This window comes from Haliotis cracherodii, unplaced genomic scaffold, assembly GCF_022045235.1.
Source record: "Haliotis cracherodii isolate W230 unplaced genomic scaffold, xgHalCrac1.p SCAF_5, whole genome shotgun sequence".
In the NCBI taxonomy this organism is placed as follows: domain Eukaryota; kingdom Metazoa; phylum Mollusca; class Gastropoda; order Lepetellida; family Haliotidae; genus Haliotis; species Haliotis cracherodii.
In genome coordinates, this window is record NW_027266308.1 from 9205973 (window position 1) to 9227073 (window position 21101).

General features: G+C 43.6%; 1 protein-coding gene across 2 annotated transcripts in view; it reads left to right on the forward strand.

Moving 5' to 3' along the window:
- The window catches only part of LOC139442044 (ATP-dependent RNA helicase TDRD9-like), a 62959-nt gene that overhangs the window by 11663 nt on the left and 30195 nt on the right, over nucleotides 1–21101 (forward strand). Inside the window, exons 4-15 of one of the 2 annotated variants that reach the window (XM_071222822.1) lie at nucleotides 3797–4018; nucleotides 4660–4782; nucleotides 6912–6992; nucleotides 9772–9933; nucleotides 11114–11217; nucleotides 11655–11713; nucleotides 11942–11999; nucleotides 13264–13348; nucleotides 16251–16308; nucleotides 17535–17639; nucleotides 19850–19947; nucleotides 20756–20887. In XM_071222822.1, the coding sequence (XP_071078923.1) occupies nucleotides 3797–4018; nucleotides 4660–4782; nucleotides 6912–6992; nucleotides 9772–9933; nucleotides 11114–11217; nucleotides 11655–11713; nucleotides 11942–11999; nucleotides 13264–13348; nucleotides 16251–16308; nucleotides 17535–17639; nucleotides 19850–19947; nucleotides 20756–20887 (1287 nt within the window). Of the gene's footprint in view, nucleotides 1–3796; nucleotides 4083–4659; nucleotides 4783–6911; nucleotides 6993–9771; nucleotides 9934–11113; nucleotides 11218–11654; nucleotides 11714–11941; nucleotides 12000–13263; nucleotides 13349–16250; nucleotides 16309–17534; nucleotides 17640–19849; nucleotides 19948–20755; nucleotides 20888–21101 lie in introns of those variants that run through there. The other variant, XM_071222823.1, reaches the window with a different exon arrangement.

The following is a 21101-nucleotide window of genomic DNA, read 5'->3' on the forward strand; positions in this document are numbered from 1 at the left end:
AGATCTTTGTTTAGTGGCAGCGAGAACTAAGATCTGATTTTAATGAGATTGATTTCTCCAAAACTGGTTGACAAATTGGGCTTAACTAAAGTTTGTTTTCAGTGAACTTCAGTAAAAGTTTTGCCTCTTTAAGTATTGAATAATTTGGAAATTACTTTGAATCCTCATTGTTCATTTTAAATATGATCTCAGATTCAAATCTACTCTTTCTTCTGTGAATAATGATTGATGCTTAAATAGAGCTGTAAAGGCCCAAAACAGTTTTGTTTGATATAAGCTCCGATTATATATATATAGATCAGTTTAGGGACAATTTGCTGTCAGATAATATTGTATCCGTGTTGGATGACTGTTTAGATTTTATGTTAACTAATATTAATGGAGCAATAGATTTATTTACTGAAGCAATTTGTAAAGCTGTCGTATGTATGAAACGTAAAAACAATAATTGTAGTTTTTACTCGCAACCATGGTTTGAATATATTGGAAGTGAATGTTAATACTACCGTCATGAGAGAGAATGATTGTTTACTGTGTTTAGAAAATGCAAAAGTAATCAATCATTGAATGATTTTATATGTGCTAAAATAAGTTTAAAGCTATCATCAGGGATAAAAAAATAATTATACCAGGATAAGTCTGGACAATTATTGATGAACAGTTTGCATTTTGGAGTACATTAGAAAAGATTTAAGGTTTACCTGTTGCGGAGCCTAATATATCTATGGAGGATTGGTATGTCTGTTTTTGAAATATTTTATGTTATTTTTTACTTTTCGGGTATTACTTCTTAATGCATTTACTTGCTCGTTCTTGACAGAGAGAACAAGCTATGTAAAGATCTTACTTGAAGAAGTTGTTTCAACTAGCTGAGAGATCAACACTATCACACAGCTCCCACGTGACCAGGGGAAGTGACGTCACGGATCATCACATTACCTCTGTCACTAGCAGAAGGAAGACCTGTTTTTGATCTGCTCATAAACTTGTTCAACCCTCACATGTTTTGATTCTTTGAGTTAATATTCTTGTGCTTGGCGCACAGCTTTCAGACGCACTGCCTTCACAGCATCCTCGGACAGAGACTCCCCGGCATCTACAGCGGCCGTGACGTCATCTAGACCTGTCTCCATGTCGACACAGAGCACTTTGACAACCACCACCACGTCCGTCTACACAGCGGCATCCACTATCATGACCACAGTCCACCATACAGACACCCTTGGGCTATGGCTATCAACAGTACATGCAGTACATACAGTCCATGCAGATGCCGATGCCTTCAGCCTCAACTACGGCCCCTGCCCCTATACATACGCCTTTACAAGCACCGCCCTCATTCCACCTACAGTTCATTGGCAGCCTTTTTTAGACCGATCTCGGTCTCCTCTTTGTATCCAGGGACTGTATACAACTACACTTGGTCCTGGCGTTCCACCAGTCTTGCACACTGTGCCAGTGGCAAGTCGTCCTGGGCCTCCTAACCTCAGCACAGGACTTGACCAACAGAGGAAGGCTCCAACTGCATCCTCCCAGATCACCTTAAACCTCATTTCCGGTGGTAGCCTGTAGAATCTAACTTCTTAGGGCTTACAGGGCAGGGCTTACGACCTCGTTACACCTCTTTGTAGACACCTCCCTTCAGGGATGGGGCGCACATCTAGAGGGACAGGTCGCCTCGTGGCTGTGGTCCGCCGCTCAGCTACAGTGGCACATCAACAACCTCGAACTGGAGTCGCTTATTCTGGCTCTCTCCTACTGGAAGCAGACCCTCCTACACGCCCGTCCCTCCATTTCAACGGACAACTTAACCGTCCTCTGGTGCCTCCAGAATCAAGATTCACTCACCCTCGCTCCTACAACAGACGTTCTGCTTCTTCAACCTGGTGGATCATCTGGGGATCCAATTCCACGTTCAAAACATTCTGGGCCGTCGCAACATCCTGGTGGAGGCTCTATCCCAGGCAGATAAAGTCGCCCCCACAGAGTGGAAGCTCCACCCAGACGCCTTCACTCTTGTTTGTCGGGACCACGGTCACTCCAACATTGACCTGTTCGCCACCAGCCAAAACCATCGAGTACCAAGGAAACTGTCTTCTTCCTGGCACTTGCTACAGCAGTATGTTTTAGCGAACTCCACACCTTGGACGTCACTTTGAGCAAGGAGTGCATGGACCGTTGATCTCGGACTGTGCTGGGACTTCATTGCTAAGAACCAGCTTCCATTGATAGTTGATGCGGAAGATGAACAAGAGCTCCTCCTGTGCCCTATGAGAGCATTGCGTTGTTACATCGGTCGGTCCAAGGAATGCTGTAGACAACAACGCGGCCGCCTCTTCCAACCAGTGTCAGTGACCTCGCAAGTGGAAGTTAGCCGCAACATCATTGCCCTTTGGCTGAGAGCCATCATTCTCCAGGCCTAAGAGGACTGGGATTGGACACCCAAGCTCCAACAACCCGCATGAGATCAGGGCGGTCGCCTCCACCAGGGCACTATACAGTAACTGTTCCATATGTTCAATCTGACACAGTCTTTGCCAGTCGCTACCTGCATGATGTTGCTTTTGAGGACATGCAAGGTATGCACAGCTTTGATCTGTTAGTAGTGGCCCAGCAAGTCATCACTTCTAGATGCCACTGACCTCGCCTCAAGTCTTGGATCGGCCTCTCGACCTCCCTGGTGTACGCCCTGGAATAGAAGATTCAATGCCCCAGGCATTATGGCTTGGTATGTCAGTCTACAACTTTAATATTATTATCGTCTATGGCTGCGTCGTACCTGGACACTCCGCATACTTAACTCCTGGTTTTTCCCGTCTACAGATTGGTCGATTGCAGCTTACCGCACAGCCAAGGATTGGCTGAAGGAATTGGAGTTTTGAGATGAAAGTCCCCATCAGAAGGTATGCCCGCCACCGTTTCCGTCGGATAAAGATGCATTAAGCAATATTGCAGGATAAGTAAGAAATCTAGTAAAAACCTAGATATTTTATTATATTTGTATACTTATCCTGCATTACTGCATCTTAAGAGACCCACCCGTTGCAGAGTTGTCTCCCCACGATGCCTTCATATGTTCTGGTCTTCGATGTAACTTCCCCTGGCACATGGGAGCTGTGTGATAGGGTTTGCCTCGCAGCTTGTTGAAACAACTTTTTCAAGCAAGATCTTCACACAGCTCTTTTCTCTTTCAAGAACAAGCAGTAAATACATGAAGGAGTTTGGCAGTATGAATATAAAAAAAATATCTAGGATTTTACTCGTATATTTTAGTAGTAAATTTTGATAAATCTAGAGTTGTTGTCTCTAAAAATGGATGCATGGCATCTTAGCACAAGTTGGGATTTTCAGGGTAATTATATTTTCACAAAAAAAAACCTTTTTGACAGTTCTACTCGGCATTCCAAAAAGGTTTTGTTTGGTATTTAAAATCCCTTTCAAAGTTGAAACCTCTCCCACATGAGGTATTTTAAAAAATATTTGACTCGAAAGTAATGTCTGTTCTATACCGAGCTAGACTAGGGGGATTAGATTACTTTGTGTTAGACATAATAATATCATTTGTTAGGCTTAAAAAAAATAGTCTTGGTTCTCAGGCACCGCCCGCATCAGCATAAAGTTAGCCGCACGTTTTTATTGCCATTTTAGATATTTTTATAAAACATCCTCAAATATTCCAAGTCCAACGGTGTTCAAATACAGTATTCCAGTATTTTACTATCAAGGATTGTCAGGATTTGTCTCATGTACTTCAACAACATTTCCCTCGCACTAACCTTGTTGGCCTGTGTTGCAGCTGTTGAGCACTATAGAGAGTAACCAGGTGACCGTGATCCAGGGCTCCACCGGCTCCGGCAAGACCACACAGGTGCCCCAGTACATCCTGGACCACTACGCCCAGGAACACAAGCACTGCAACATCATCATCACACAGCCACGTCGTATTGCCGCAGTCAGCGTGGCAAGGAGGGTGTGCTCTGAGAGGAGCTGGACACTTGGAAGCATCTGTGGATACCAGGTAGTGGCCTGTGGCCTCCATGGTCTAGTGGTAGAGCATCCGCCCCGAGGACGGAAGGTCTGAGGTTTGTTTCCCGGCTGCGTCATACCAAAATACGTTAAAAGATGGTACCCTTTCTGGCACTTGGCATTAAAACAAGGACTGGTCGGCTCGGAGTCAGTATACTGTGTCTGAGTGGGGTATTGATGTTAAACTGCGGCATGGTATCTCAGTGGGCTAGCACTATAAAATCGGCATTAGTCGGGACTAGTACAAGTAGCCACACACACATGTATGCACGTCGCTATATGTATCCAATAATCTTGAATGCGATATTAAACCCCATTTCACCTCACCTCACCTCACCTCACCTGACTAGAGACATGATGCAGGAAAATCAGCAATTTTTTACTTATCCTGCATTACTCCTACATGCATTCTTTGTTTGTTTTTGACAGAGAGAAAGAGCTGTGTAAACATCTTGTTTCAACTAGCTGAGAGGCAAAACCTATCACACAGCTCCCACATTTGTTCATAACTGTAAGAATATGCAAAACACATTAAAAACAAATAGAGTACAAAGAGAAAATCAGTTAATTAGTTCTACAAGAACAGGTTTTGTGTATTCCCAATGATGACTGTAACATCTATTCCTTATTCAGATTGGCATGGACAACAAAACTTCGGAGGACACTCGCATCACCTACTGTACAACTGGGGTACTGAGAGAGAAGCTGATTAAAACAAAGAATATGCTGCAGTTCACGCATGTGATCCTTGATGAGGTCAGTCTGCAGTTCTTCTGATGAAATGTATGGTGCCCTTCATGCTCTTTCTTTACCTACTGTAAATCTTGAATTTAATGCATCTCCAAATTAATACTGCTGACCCCTAGCCAAAAGATCAGCTCAAAATCAATGCGACTCCCCCCACCCCATCCCCAGTGGAATGATACATAATCCAGTCAAACAGCAAATAGCACCACTTATTAGCACTTAGTAGAGCACTTACGTAGAAACAATAAACAGTGAGGGTGAGGTACTTGGAGATTTAACGTGCGCTTTCCGACTCATAGCGTATTTCGCACACAGGGAAGCACTTTATACTATTGGGAGAAAAAAAGCGTAATGAATAAATAAAGAAGTTCGACCCAAAAAAATGTAGCTTTTACAGACCTAATGTAAAATAAAGCTGCGGGGGACGGGGATTTGGCTGGGAGGGGGAGGGTGGTAAAAAAGTACTGAATAATATGGAAAAGTTGGGGCGTGGGTTGGGGGGGAGGGGGTCAAGCGTGGGAAGGCACGGCGTCGGCGGGCGAGCGTGTGTGGCGACCAGAGGAGATTATCTCAGCTGGCCGGAGAGGAGCGTGGAGGCGATGTTGTATTCTTCTCGGCTGAGGCCTGGGAAGAGACCGTCAACTAGTCGGGCCGCCATGGCCTTGACGAAGTTGTTGTTGAAGACAACATCGCTGTTTTCCAGGAAGTCCTTGAGGTCCTGGAAACTGTGCATCTCATGCTCGAAGCGTTCGCCCTCTATGGACTGGACCATAACCATGGCTGGTTGGGGGCGGCTGCTAGGGTGGATCCTGTTGGTAAGTTTCCCGGAGGCGGGTGGAGGCAGATGCTTGTGTGAGTCCTTGACTTTAGCCGCTTCCCGGGTAAGTATGATCCGCACGTCCTCTGGCTTCTCCTTTGGCACCATGACCGGACTGGTCTGGGTGTGGCTGTTGCGGAGAGGGGGGACTGGTGGTGTGGCGTTCTGGGTGTGGCTGTCATTGAGTGTAGGGCCTGGAGGGTCGGTGGTCTGACACTCTATGGACTGGGTGGTAGGAGTAGCTGGGATGGGTGAAGCGTCTGGGGAGAATATGCTTCTCCGCTTTCTCTTCTTCCTCCCGTGTCCTGTCCCCTCGGGCGAGCGGAAGGGCTCCTCCCCCCTGGGTTCGAGGGGAGCGAGCTCCAGTGCTGCTGTTGGGGGTGTAGGGGTGGTAGGAAGACTTTCCTCGATCTCCATGTTGGAGACTGGAGGAGTCTTCTTTACCTTGGGCGGCCTTTTCCTCTTCACCGGGCGTGGTGCAGCAGGGGCAGGGGCCGGGGCGGGTTTCTCCTTAGGCTTGGTCTTGGCCGGGGCTTTGACCAGAGGCCTCTTCTTTTGACCTAAGTCAAAGATGATGGAGATGGTGGAGGTTTTGGACTTATAGGAAGTCCTGAGGGAGTAGTCCCCAACCCGGTAAGCCAGCAAGGGCTCCAGGATGGAGACAAGCTCTCTCGGTAGTGACCTAGAGAGATCTCTCATAGTCGGTTTGGTAGTTTGAGAGCTTGGGTGGACGTGTTCGCAGGGCGAGTATCCAAGCCAAGATGAATAAACAGTGTTAACAACACCCAGTTTATACTGGCATGAAGGAAGTTCAAAGGCAATAAAATAATTGAACCAACAACTGATTGGAGTGGTCAATGATGCCTAGTTTGACATGAGTTGGTAGAATTCTTGACCCCAGCAGTGATAACTCACCGGATGCCTATTGTGTAATTCCTATTCTTTGAATAAAATTGGTATATACTTGTTACAACTGCTGTTCAATAAACTGTATTTGTGTTTATTTCTGCTATTATTAGTGTGCAGTGAGGCCTTCTTATTGTTGATAGTCATTTTGGAGACATAAATGCGAAGTTTCATTAATGATCATGAGAACAAAGACCACACACATTTTTTGCATTTAATTCACGCTCGCGTTAATTTCAAGATGTACAGTATATCTCTATGCACATTAATGATGTGAGAGAGTCAAAAGTTCTCTTCTTTCAAGAACACCCATTTGTTTTTCAGTATGTTATGATTGAGTACATTTTCAATAGTGCGATGTTGCACAACCAACAGACAAGAGAGGTCAGTTGTAAAGTCACACCTGTTTTTTCAGGTGCATGAACGAGACCAGGAGTCAGATTTTGCCTTGCTGATAGTGCGGAAGCTGCTGCGTACCAACTCACAACATGTTAAGGTTGGTGGAACTTAAATGTTCTGGGTGTGATCTCTCTGTGTCCCATGTGTGATCTGTGTGTGTCCCATGTGTGATCTGTGTTTCCCTTGTGTGATCTGTATTTCCCTTGTGAGATCTGTGTGTCCCATGTGTGATCTGTGTTTCCCATGTGTGATCTGTGTTTCCCTTGTGTGATCTGTGTGTTTCCCTTGTGTGATCTGTGTGTGTCCCATGTGTGATCTGTGTGTCCCATGTTTGATCTGTGTTTCCCTTGTGTGATCTGTGTGTGTCCCATGTGTGATCTGTGTGTCCCATGTTTGATCTGTGTTTCCCTTGTGTGATCTGTATGTCCCATGTGTGATCTGTGTTTCCCTTGTGTGATCTGTGTGTCCCTTGTTTGATCTGTTTGTCCCTTGTGTGATCTGTGTATCCCATGTTTGATCTGTGTTTCCCTTGTGTGATCTGTGTGTCCCATGTTTGATCCGTGTTTTCCTTGTGTGATCTGTGTCCCATGTATGATCTGTGTCCCATGTATGATCTGTGTTTCCCTTGTGTGATCTGTGTGTCCCTTGTGTGATCTGTGTTTCCCTTGTGTGATCTGTGTGTCCCATGTTTGATCTGTGTTTCCCTTGTGTGATCTGTGTGTCCCATTTTTGATCCGTGTTTTCCTTGTGTGATCTGTGTGTCCCTTGTGTGATCTGTGTCCCATGTATGATCTGTGTTTCCCTTGTGTGATCTGTGTGTCCCATGTTTGATCTGTGTTTCCCTTGTGTGATCTGTGTGTCCCATGTGTGATCTGTGTGTCCCTTGTGTGATCTGTGTGTCCCATGTTTGATCTGTGTTTCCCTTGTGTGATCTGTGTGTCCCATGTGTGATCTGTGTGTCCCTTGTGTGATCTGTGTGTCCCATGTTTGATCTGTGTTTCCCTTGTGTGATCTGTGTGTCCCATGTGTGATCTGTGTGTCCCTTGTGTGATCTGTGTGTGTCCCATGTATGATCTGTGTTTCCCTTGTGTGATCTGTGTGTCCCATGTTTGATCTGTTTGTCCCTTGTGTGATCTTCGTGTCCCATGTTTGATCTGTGTTTCCCTTGTGTGATCTGTGTGTCCCATGTTTGATCTGTTTCCCTTGTGTGATATGTGTGTCCCATGTTTGATCTCTCTTTGTCCCATGTGTGATCTGTGTGTCCCATGTTTGATCTGTGTGTCCCATGTGTGATCTGTGTGTCCCATGTGTGATCTGTGTGTCCCATGTGTGATCTGTGTGTCCCATGTGTGATCTGTGTTTTTCCCTTGTGTGATCTGTGTTTCCCCTGGTGTGATCTCTCTTTGTCCCATGTGTGATCTGTGTTTCCCTTGTGTGATCTGTGTTTCCCTTGTGTGATCTGTGTGTCCCATGTTTGATCTGTGTGTCCCTTGTGTGATCTCTGTGTGTCCCTTGTGTGATCTGTGTTTCCCTGGTGTGATCTCTCTTTGTCCCATGTGTGATCTCTCTGTCACATGTGTGATCTCTTTGTCCCATGTGTGATCTCTTTGTCTCATGCATGATCTGTGTGTCCCATGTGTGATCTGTGTGTCCCTTGTGTGATTTGTGTGTCCCATGTGTGATCTGTGTTTCCCTTGTTTGATCTGTGTGTCCCTTGTTTGATCTGTGTGTCCCATGTGTGATTTGTGTGTCCCATGTGTGATCTCTGTGTGTCCCTTGTTTGATCTGTGTGTCCCATGTGTGATCTGTGTGTCCTTTGTGTGATCTGTGTGTCCCTTGTTTGATCTGTGTGTCCCTTGTTTGATCTGTGTGTCCCATGTGTGATCTGTGTTTCCCTTGTGTGATCTGTGTGTCCCTTGTTTGATCTGTGTGTCCCATGTGTGATCACTGTGTGTCCGATGTGTGATCTCTCTTTGTCCCATGTGTGATCTGTGTGTCCCATGTGTGATCTGTGTGTCCCATGTGTATGTGTGGTCTGTGTCCCTTGTGTGATCTGTGTGTGTCCCATGTGTGATCTTTGCCTGTGGTCGGTGATTGATCTGTGTGTGGTCAGGGATTGATCTGTCTGTGGTCTGTGATTGATCTGTGTGTGGTCAGGGATTGATCTGTATGGTAAGTGATTGATCTGTGTGTGGTCAGTGATTGATCTGTGTGTGGTCGATGATTGATCTGTGTGTGGTCAGTGATTGATCTGTGTGTGGTCAGTGATTGATCTGTGTGTGGTCGATGATTGATCTGTGTGTGGTCCATGATTGATCTGTGAAGCTCTGTTCTGCAGGTGATCCTGATGTCAGCCACCATAGACTGTGACCTGTTTGCCAGCTACTTTGCCCGTGTATGGTCAGTGATTGATCTGTATGTGGTCAGTGATTGATTTGTGTGTGGTCAGTGATTGATCTGTGTGTGGTCAGTGATTGATCTGTGTGTGGTCGATGATTGATCTGTGAAGCTCTGTTCTGCAGGTGATCCTGATGTCAGCCACCATAGACTGTGACCTGTTTGCCAGCTACTTTGCCCGTGTGTGGTCAGTCATTGATCTGTGTGTGGTCAGTGATTGATCTGTGACGCTCTGTTCTGCAGGTGATCCTGATGTCAGCCACCATAGACTGTGACCTGTTTGCCAGCTACTTTGCCCGTGTATGGTCAGTCATTGATCTGTGTGTGGTCAGTGATTGATCTGTGAAGCTCTGTTGTGCAGGTGATCCTGATGTCAGCCACCATAGACTGTGACCTGTTTGCCAGCTACTTTGCCCGTGTATGGTCAGTCATTGATCTGTGTGTGGTCAGTGATTGATCTGTGACGCTCTGTTCTGCAGGTGATCCTGATGTCAGCCACCATAGACTGTGACCTGTTTGCCAGCTACTTTGCCCTGCCAGTGCGAGATCGCCTGGAACCGGCACCGGTGGTGAGCGTAGAGGGCCGAGTCTTCAGGGTGTCGGAATTCTATGCTGACGACCTCACTCCCACACTTGGAGTGGTAAGCCTTTTTGTAATTATAAATCTAGGGAGACCATTCCTTATATTGTATCTATCTTACAAGCATCAAAATCCCTGTGAAGATATGGGGTAAAATAGGTCTTCAGCAACCAGTCCTGGCCGTAAAAGGCAACTATGCTTGTCATAAGAGGCGACCAACGGGATCTGTGGTCAGGCTCACTGACTTGGTTGATGCATGTCATCATATCCTAATTGCGTGGATTGATGCTCATGATGTCAATCACTGGATTGTCTGGTCCAGACTCCATTACTTACAGACCGCCGTCATATAGCTGGAATATTACTGAGTGCAGCGTTAAACATCAAACAAACAATGCAAGCATCAAAAGCAGTACCTGTGACAATTACTTGTGAGATATTTGTAACCGTATTCTGAAGTTAAATTCTGAAGCAAAACTGTCGTAATTTCTCTGTGTGTTCATGAAAAGATTTGATAGAATCCACTAACTTTTCTGTAGCACATATTATGAACATAGATGTAAAAGCTGTCTTTCTTTATTAACAAAAGTTTACTTTGCAGTAGGGTGGAGAGAGACTGCTTCAAGGTTTTCATGGAATTGACCACTGGCGGTGATATTGCTTATGTGTAATACACCAACATAATTGACATTAGAGATGACACATTGATTTCATGGCGAAGTTGTTTCACACATGTCATAAAAAGTTCAAAGGTCAAGGTCATTAGAAAGAAAAAACTCACTAAAATGTTTCTGTTGCACTTTCTCAAAAGTTTGTAATGCATGGATCATTAAACTAGCTATATACCTTCCCTAGATTCAGGGCTTGGTCAAAATAAATCATAGGTCAATGTCATTGTTTAGGTTTTTTAATCGGTACCTAGCTATGCATGCAGGTTGTAAGAGTCGAAATTAGAGATTGGTTTGTCAGGCGCCGTGACTTGGTTCGTGTTTACTTGTTTATTTACAGGCCGCTGTCATATTGCTGGGATGTTGTTGAATGCAGCATTTAAAACAACAAGCACATACACACTCATACACGCATACACACATACACGCACACACGCATGCACACATGCACACACAAACACACATGCACATACACACGTTTTATTCAAGTTCGGGCGGTCATGTTGTGTGACCTGTTTTTGGGTGACCTCCAGTTTTCTGTAATGTTTTATTTCCCACGCTCCCTGTCTGCAGCTCCCGGAGTTCGATGAGTGCAAGCCTGAATTGAGTGAGGAGATCGAGAACATGGCGGTGAAACTCATCTGTGAGTTCGACTCACTGGAACGCAAAGAGCAAGGGTACATATTTGTTGTCTCGCTCAACTTGAAATACCATATGAACTCATTAAACAAGTACATGGTAAATACTGTTACAGATCTTTTACAGGTCTTTTCGGTGTGACATTCAGTAAATGTTTGATAAAGTTTAACAATAATCGTTTGTTTGTTATTTTCATTATTTCTTCAACTCTTCAGCTTGTTCCATGAGTACTATTTCTCATTCGATGTGGGGCGGTCGGGTAGCCTAGTGGTTAAAGTGTTTGCTCATCACGCCGAAGACCTGGGTTCGATTCCCGACATGGGTACAATGTGTGAAGCCCATTTCTGGTGTCCTCCACCGTGATATTGCTGGAATATTGCTAAAAGAGGCGTAAAACCATACTCACTCACTCACCCCCACTCTCATTCGATGTTCATGTGATGTATTTATTCCTTGTATGCCTCTCTGTTATCAGACTGGACAAAGACACTAACTTCTCCCCTGTCCGCGGAACTGTGCTGTGCTTCCTGCCAGGTACGCACACCTAACGTGACAAACAGGATCACAGATATTTGGAATTTATTTGCTCCAGATTCTTGGGTTATATTCTTAATCCTACAAAACTAATTGACCCAGAAAATATGAAGGAAGCATGTATACACTTATTTATTATTATCATTCTGCCATTATATGGATGGATGGGTGGATGGATTTGCTTTTTTTACTTTCATGCTGAAAAGTAATGCTTATCATTTTCCACAGGTTATGGTGAAATCTCGGATTTGTACGACAAGTTGAGAGTTCATGAAGCAAAACACAAGTAGGTAACATCTCACTAAGATGAGTAACATCTCCCTTAGTTGAGTAACATCTCCCTTAGTTGAGTAACATCGCCCTTAGTTGAGTAACATCACCCTTAGTTGAGTAACATCGCCGTTAGTTGAGTAACATCGCCCTTAGTTGAGCAACATCTCCCTTAGTTGAGCAACATCTCCTTTAGTTGAGTAACATCTCCCTTAGATGAGTAACATCTCCTTTAGTTGAGTAACATCTCCCTTAGTTGAGTAACATCTAAGATGAGTAACATCTCCCTTAGTTGAGTAACATCCTCCTTAGATAAGTAACATCTCCTTTAGTTGAGTAACATCTTCCTTAGTTGAGTAACATCTCCCTTAGTTGAGTAACATCTCCTTTAGTTGAGTAACATCTTCCTTAGTTGAGTAACATCTAAGATAAATAACATCTCCCTTAGTTGAGTAACATCTAAGATAAGTAACATCACCCTTAGATAAGTAACATCTCCCTTAGATAAGTAACATCCTCCTTAGTTGAGTAACATCTCCCTTAGTTGAGTAACGTCTCCCTTAGTTGAGTAACATCTCCTTTAGTTGAGTAACATCCCCCTTAGATGAGTAGCGTCTCCTTTAGTTGAGTAACATCTCCTTTAGTTGAGTAACATCTCCCTTAGATAAGTAACGTCTCCTTTAGTTGAGTAACATCTCCCTTAGTTGAGTAACATCTCCCTTAGTTGAGTAACATCTCCCTTAGTTGAGTAACATGTCCTTTAGTTGAGTAACATCTCCCTTAGATGAGTAACGTCTCCTTTAGTTGAGTAACATCTCCCTTAGTTGAGTAACATCACCCTTAGTTGAGTAACATCTCCCTGAGTTGAGTAACATCTCCTTTAGTTGAGTAACATCTAAGATGAGTAACATCTCTCTCAGGCCGGACCAATTTCTGGCCTTGTTTTACAGGTTGTCCTGCCCAATATCCAAAGATAGCCTACGTAACAAGGAGGTCAGAAGCGACTAGAAGTCAGTGATAAAGTGATGAACTGTTGCTTTAATACATGTGTTTATTCAGAGTATTGTTTCCTAATTACAGTTTGATCATGTTATAGATATTATAAAAAGAGGATTTTGAAGTATTTTAAAGCTTCATTTCCAAGGAGAAAGTGTGTATTTTTGTCGTAAAATTTAGTGTAGTCTTGTCCTTTTATACAGTTGCCTTGCTTAATCCTAAATCTCCTGATGCATATTTGATGTAGGGATGATCTCAGTGCTGTAGCTCGGCATGTGTTTCAGCCTGAAAGTCATCCCGCTCCACTCCACCATCACCCAGGACGAACAGATGAGGGTGTTCGAGCCAGCCCTCAAGGGGCAGAGGAAGGTTGGTCATGACAGTGATTGTCAGGGACACAGATGACATCATGTGGCCATCCATATCTTTTAATCTGTTTCTCATCTCCAACCTCAACCAGCAAGAGGGCAGCATGTGAAAATAAATTTTAAAAAGCCAATAATTAACTAATTGTGTAACTTCTTTTAGGACATTTTAAAGTTCAGAACACTTGGTACCAGTCTTAATGTTAATTTATGACATAGAGAGACTTGCTTTGCATTGGAAACAAATTCTTAATAAATATGGCAGAAGAGATATCAAGCCATCTTCCTGAGGCAAGGGCATTAACTGTCTGTGAAAGTCCAGTTACCACCCTTGCTGAACTAGGCTGGAATTTTTGGGCTCAATTGTAGCACCACCAGTGGCTATTGTGAGTTATGTCACTTCTGTGTCCCTCCTATTGACCAATCAGGTTCCACCTCTCATATAGATTGCATTTGCTTCGAGCAAAATAGCGGCACCCAGTGAAGACAATCTGATCGATAATCAAGATCTATATTGTAATTAAGAGGGTCTTACTTCGCAAAGTTCATCAAATCACATGAGTGCCTTGATTAAAAACATTAATTTGACAAATATCTGTTGACGCCGAGCTGGCGGTACACATGCTTTGCAAATCCTGCTGTTGTCCTAAATCTGCACGGCAGTTCACGAACCGTCAATTTTGTTACATGATTGTGATTGGACTATGCATAGACTAGTCCATCCAAAACATAACTCCATAATTCCAGCCTAGTTTGGCAAGGGTAGAAACTGGACTTATAAAGTCAGTTTACTCTCTCGCCTCAGGAAGATGAGATCAAGCTGACCCGGGGTTTTATGAGTACAGTGGCAAGAGTATTTTTATCACATCGTGGCATACATCTCCACAGCAACGGGAAACATTGCCATGATTATTATTATTTTCCTTCAGAATGAAAATTCAGGGCAGGCAGGAGATTGAAAACACAGAAAAAAATATGGATAGCCTCAGCAGCGTTACAGATTTCCAAGCTGCCTGAAGAGTGACTCTTCTACAAAATCTAGCCCCATGTATAAAACACCCTGACCCAAATTCAATGATGCCTTATGACAGGAACTTCCTATGATTAAAGATCTGTCAGATAGTAGGGAAGTTGGAGAGTTGTTTGATCAGAGATTCTTGAATGCTACGCTTATGGCCGACACCATGTCAGGGCTGATCAGAGATTCTTGAATGCTAGGCTTATGGCCTGCACCATGTCAGGGCTGATCAGAGATTCTTGAATTCTAGACTTATGGCCGACACCATGTCAGGGCTGATCAGAGATTCTTGAATGCTAGACTTATGGCCGACACCATGTCAGGGCTAATCAGAGATTCTTGAATGCTAGGCTTATGGCCTACACCATGTCAGGACTGATCAGAGATTCTTGAATGCTTGACTTATGGCCGACACCATGTCAGGGCTGATCAGAGATTCTTGAATTCTAGGCTTATGGCCGACACCATGTCCGGGCTGATCAGAGATTCTTGAATGCTAGGCTTATGGCCGACACCATGTCAGGGCTGATCAGAGATTCTTGAATGCTAGGCTTATGGCCTGCACCATGTCATGGCTGATCAGAGATTCTTGAATGCTAGGCTTATGGCAGACACCATGTCAGGGTTGATCAGAGATTCTTGAATGCTAGACTTATGGCCGACACCATGTCAGGGCTGATCAGAGATTCTTGAATGCTAGGCTGATGGCCGACACCATGTCAGGGCTGATCAGAGATTCTTGAATGCTAGGTTTATGGCCTACACCATGTCATGGCTGATCAGAGATTCTTGAATGCTAGACTTATGGCAGACACCATGTCAGGGCTGATCAGAGATTCTTGAATGCTAGACTTATGGCAGACACCATGTCAGGGCTGATCAGAGATTCTTGAATGCTAGGCTTATGGTCGACACCATGTCAGGGCTGATCAGAGATTCTTGAATGCTAGGCTTATGGCCGACACCATGTCAGGGCTGATCAGAGATTCTTTAATGCTAGGCTTATGGCCGACACCATTTCAGGGCTGATCAGAGATTCTTGAATGCTAGGCTTATGGCCGACACCATGTCAGGGCTGATCAGAGATTCTTGAATGCTAGACTTATGGCCGACACCATGTCAGGGCTTATCAGAGATTCTTGAATGCTAGACTTATGGCCGACACCATGTCAGGGCTGATCAGAGATTCTTGAATGATAGACTTATGGCCGACACCATGTCAGGGCTGATCAGAGATTCTTGAATGCTAGACTTATGGCCGACACCATGTCAGGGCTGATCAGAGATTCTTGAATGCTAGACTTATGGACAGGTTAATTTGCTGTCTCCTCACCCACAAACAGCCTCCATTACATGCATGAGAGATGGCTAAAAAAAAACCACCTCCACCAGCAGAAAGAACTTCTCCTTTTGGCTTTATGAAAGATGTTAAAGAACACTGATTCTTTCATAATTTGTGTTGTTGGTGTGAATTACATTCAAGTCCCGTTAATCCGAAAGGTTGTTCTGACGTGACCTGTGTTAGGATGCCCTCTTCGAGAGCAAGAACTTGTATCTGATTTTAATGAGATTGAGGTAATCTATGAATGTGATTAATCCTGTTTTCTTTATTTAAAGCATTAACTGTTTATTGTTAAAGCAAGGTTATCTCTTCAGTCGTTGTAATATGCAGCTACCAGCCGACTCGTCTCGCATCAAAACACGAGCTCTGTACTAGCGGGCAGATGACCAACGAGACTGATTAATGAGTGATTTCGGTAATTCGTTGCAGATTAGGTGTGTTGGGGTCGAGAATAACGGAATAACGGGTCTAAATAGCACCGATTTATCGGTTCCCATCATTAGTGTCGGATTAACGAGACTTGACTGTACACTTGTTGTTTTGTAGGTGATACTCTCTACCAACATCGCTGAGTCGTCTATCACCGTTCCAGACATCAAGTATGGTATGTATGTGTCTGTCCCTGAGGGCTCTCAAGCTGATCTGAAGCATGTTGTTTCAAATATCACCTTTCAACACATTCAAACAATCATACACAAATTGTTAGTTCAGCTGGTTAAGGATCCGGGAAGGTCGTTGAGGGTGCAAGCCACTCCCCTGAATCTGAATACAACCAAACACAAATCTCAAAATCACACGAACAAAGGCAGAATGTGAATAACGGACAAAAATTTGTAGAACACGTTCCTAGGTCAAAAAAGGGAGCAATTTGAAGTTGAATTACTGAATGTAATATTGAAAAAGTATAATTTGTAAAGGAAGTTTTTATGCATAGGAAATGTTTTAGTTAATGCAATTATATTTGTGTCTCTTGTACCCAGTATTGAGTTCCAAGTACCCTCTAAGTTGACCCCTAAATCCTGTTTAACAAGAGTGGGTTGGTTGTCTCCTTTGTAACGTCTGTGGCACGAAAAATGTGATTTCGCCTAGGTTTTGTTTCAAAACATTATTGATATATTAAGTCCCATAAGGATATTGTGTCACATTTGTTGGCCACTCTAATATGTCAATATTGATCCTGTCAAAAGTCACATGACAAAGGCACAATAAACATCAGTCTGCTTCTGGATGATAACATGGATTAATGGAAGCCCAGTCGTCTAAGGCGCAGCAATTTGCTATGCAGAGTTGCGTCCCTTTGGCATGCCAGAAACCTATGATTGTGGGTTTGAATCCCAGTTCGCCCTGATTATGTTTCTAGGTTTGTCAACCCAACTCACTCACTCACTCACTCACTCAATTGTAGACAGGTCATATAAGAACACCTTAAGGTATATATTTGTCAGTATTCAAGTCACCGAGCAGGTTGGATTAGAACTGATCTTCGACATCCTGTGCTTGTCGTAAGAGGCAACTAACAGGCTCGGTGGTCTGTGCTCTCCCTGACTTGGTTGATGCATGTCATTGTATTGCAGTTGCGTAGATTGATGCTCATGATGTCAATCACTGGATTGTCTGGTCCAGGGTTGATTATTTACAAACCGCATCATATAGCTGGAATACTGCTGAGTGCTGCTTAAAACAACAAACAAACAAACACATAAACACAGCAAGTCACAATGGTCTAAGAAGCTACAGTACATACCAATTGTTGAGTCCATGACTCAAGATGGATCCAATGGCCAAATCATTTGGCACTAATCACACATAAATGTCCTGTTGCATGTGTAGTTATCGACTTCTGCCTTACCAAGAACCTGGTGTGTGACCCCATGACCAACTACACCCATCTGATTGTGGACTGGGCAGCCAAATCCAACTGTACACAGAGGAAAGGTCAGCAATCCCAGTTCTTCTACACAGGCCTACGTTGACCTCAACACTTTAACTTACTGCAATTGTTGGGATAAGAATAGTTTGAGTACATTTTTCACTGATCTGTGTGTCAGCACCATACCTGTGCTCGTGGGTTTCTCCAAAGTGGTAAACGTCTCAGACCTGCATCACTTCGGGCTTTCCTCCCACGTTAAGCTGACACGCTGTGATATAACTGGAATACTGTTAAAAGCGGCGTTAAACCCAACTCACTCACTCACTCACTCACTGATCTGTGAAGATCCAGGTAAGAATTGGTTTTCAGCAGCTCATGCTTGTCGTAAGAGGCGACTAACGGGACCGCGTGGTCAGACTTGCTGTCTTGGTTGATGCATGTCATGGTATCCCAATTGTGTAAATCAATGCTTATGATGTCAATCACAGGATTGTCTGGTCCAGACTTGATTATTTGCAGACTGTCGTCGTATAGCTGAAATATTGCTGAGTGCAGTAAACAAACAAACAAACAAAAACAAACAAAAACAAACATATTACAGTGTATGAAAATCCTTGAGTTATTGTGTCAATAGCTCTGCGAAAGGAGAGGTCAAGAAATCTTCCAGGCCCCCGTTCTATCATAGCGCTACGACTGTCATAAGACAATGTTAAAGTATGGGAGTTACGACTGTCTTAGCGCTACGACTGTCATAAGACAATGTTAAAGTATGGGACTTACGACTGTCTTAGCGCTACGACTGTCATAAGACAATGTTAAAGTATGGGACTTACGACTGTCTTAGCGCTATGACTGTCATAAGACAATGTTAAAGTATGGGACTTCGACTGTCTTAGCGCTACGATTGTCATAAGACAATGTTAAAGTATGGGACTTACGACTGTCTTAGCCCTATGACTGTCATAAGACAATGTTAAAGTATGGGACTTCGACTGTCTTAGCGCTACGACTGTCATAAGACAATGTTAAAGTATGGGACTTACGACTGTCTTAGCCCTATGACTGTCATAAGACAATGTTAAAGTATGGGACTTACGACTGTCTTAGCGCTACGACTGTCATAAGACAATGTTAAAGTATGGGAATTACGACTGTCTTAGCGCTACGACTGTCATAAGACAATGTTAAAGTATGGGACTTACGACTGTCTTAGCCCTATGACTGTCATAAGACAATGTTAAAGTATGGGACTTACGACTGTCTTAGCGCTACGACTGTCATAAGACAATGTTAAAGTATGGGACTTACGACTGTCTTAGCCCTATGACTGTCATGAGACAATGTTAAAGTATGGGACTTACGACTGTCTTAGCCCTATGACTGTCATAAGACAATGTTAAAGTATGGGACTTACGACTGTCTTAGCGCTACGACTGTCATAAGACAATGTTAAAGTATGGGACTTACGACTGTCTTAGCCCTATGACTGTCATGAGACAATGTTAAAGTATGGGACTTACGACTGTCTTAGCGCTACGACTGTCATAAGACAATGTTAAAGTATGGGACTTACGTTTGTCTTAGCCCTATGACTGTCAAAAGACAATGTTAAAGTATGGGACTTACGACTGTCTTAGCGCTAGACATAAACATGCAATAGGGGACACTTAAAAATCATCATTTTGAAAAAAACATATCTTGTGTTGTTGATATTGAATAAAGCCAGTGATAAATATTCTTTCTAAAAAATAATAAGGTATAAATAGGATGTGGTCAAGCTCAGAGAAAAGGATGGAGGCCAGTTTTCTCCATTACTACTCCTTACTGTCTAGGTCAGTGTGAAATTTCGCACGAGACTGAAGATGGTTCAAGAGTACACTCCTAAACATTTCCGTGAGTGTCATGCACAGCAGCACTCTTGAAAAACCTACATTTCTATCCCTGTATCATCATGATTAAGGGACACGTCGATTCGTTGTGCAGAGTTGCGTCCCTTGGACATGCCAGAAACCTATGATTGTGGGTTTCCAGACTCGGTTCGCCCTGATTATGTTTCTAGGTTTGTCAGAACCATTGCCATGCTCGTGGGTTTCACCGAAGTGGTAAACATCTGAGACCTGCATCACTTCGGGCTTTCCTCCCACTTTAAGCTGACACGCTGTGATATAACTGCAATACTGTTAAAAACGGTGTTAAACTCACTCACTCACTCACTCACTCACTCATGATTATTTGATATTTTCATAACAAAATGTTATTCCACGCGTGTTGACAGGTCGGGCTGGACGTGTTTCTAATGGCCGCTGCTACTTCATGGTGACTAAGACATTCTTCAGTCAATGTCTGCCTGATTATGGAATACCAGAGATGCAGGTACAGATGTCAGGACCTCACAAACATATTTTCCTACTGACAAGTTGTCTTGCGATGAAATGCGTGTTCTGTGGTGCCACAGCGTCCTATATGGGCCTGGTTAGTGGTTGATGATAGTGAAGGAATGTATGTTGTGTGATGCCACAGCGTCCTATATGGGCCTGGATAGTGATTGATGAAAGTGAAGGAATGTATGTTGTGTGATGCCCCACTGTCCTTTATAGGCCTGGATATTGATTGATGATAGTGAAGGAATGTATGTTGTGTGATGGCACAACATCCTATATGGGCCTGGATAGTGATTGATGATAGTGAAGGAATGTATGTTGTGTGATGATAGTGAAGGAATGTAGTGATTGATGATAGTGAAGGAATATATGTTGTGTGATGCCACAACGTCCTATATGGGCCTGGATAGTGATTGATGATAGTGAAGGAATGTATGTTGTGTGATGCCACAATGTCCTTTATAGGCCTGGATAGTGATTGATGATAGTGAAGGAATGTATGTTGTGTGATGATAGTGAAGGAATGTAGTGATTGATGATAGTGAAGGAATATATGTTGTGTGATGCCACAACGTCCTATATGGGCCTGGATAGTGATTGATGATAGTGAAGGAATGTATGTTGTGTGATGCCACAACGTCCTTTATAGGCCTGGATAGTGATTGATAATAGCCAAGGAATTTTGTTTTGTGTGGTGCCACAACGTCCTATGTGGGCCGTGTGTTTTTTCAATTTTATCCCTTGATTTTGATGTGTTGTGTTATTTGATCTATTCACTGACTTCTATGTGTTGTGCTCAGCGCTGTCCCCTGGAGACCCTGGTTCTAAAGACGAAGATCTTCAACATGGGGGAGCCGAGACGTCTGCTGGGTCTGGCCCTGTCCCCTCCCAGACTGGACGATATTGAGAGAACTATCCTCAACCTGAAAGAAGTATTACCTCCTTCATTTTCTTCAATAACAATAGACCCGTGAAGATCCATGTAGAATAGGTCTTCAGCAACCCATGCTTGCCGTAAAAGGCAACTATTCTTGTCTTAAGAGGCGACTAATAGGATCGGGTGGTCAGGCTCACTGACTTGGTTGATGCATGTCATTGTATCCCAATTCTGTGGATTGATGCTCATGATGTCAATCACTGGAGTGT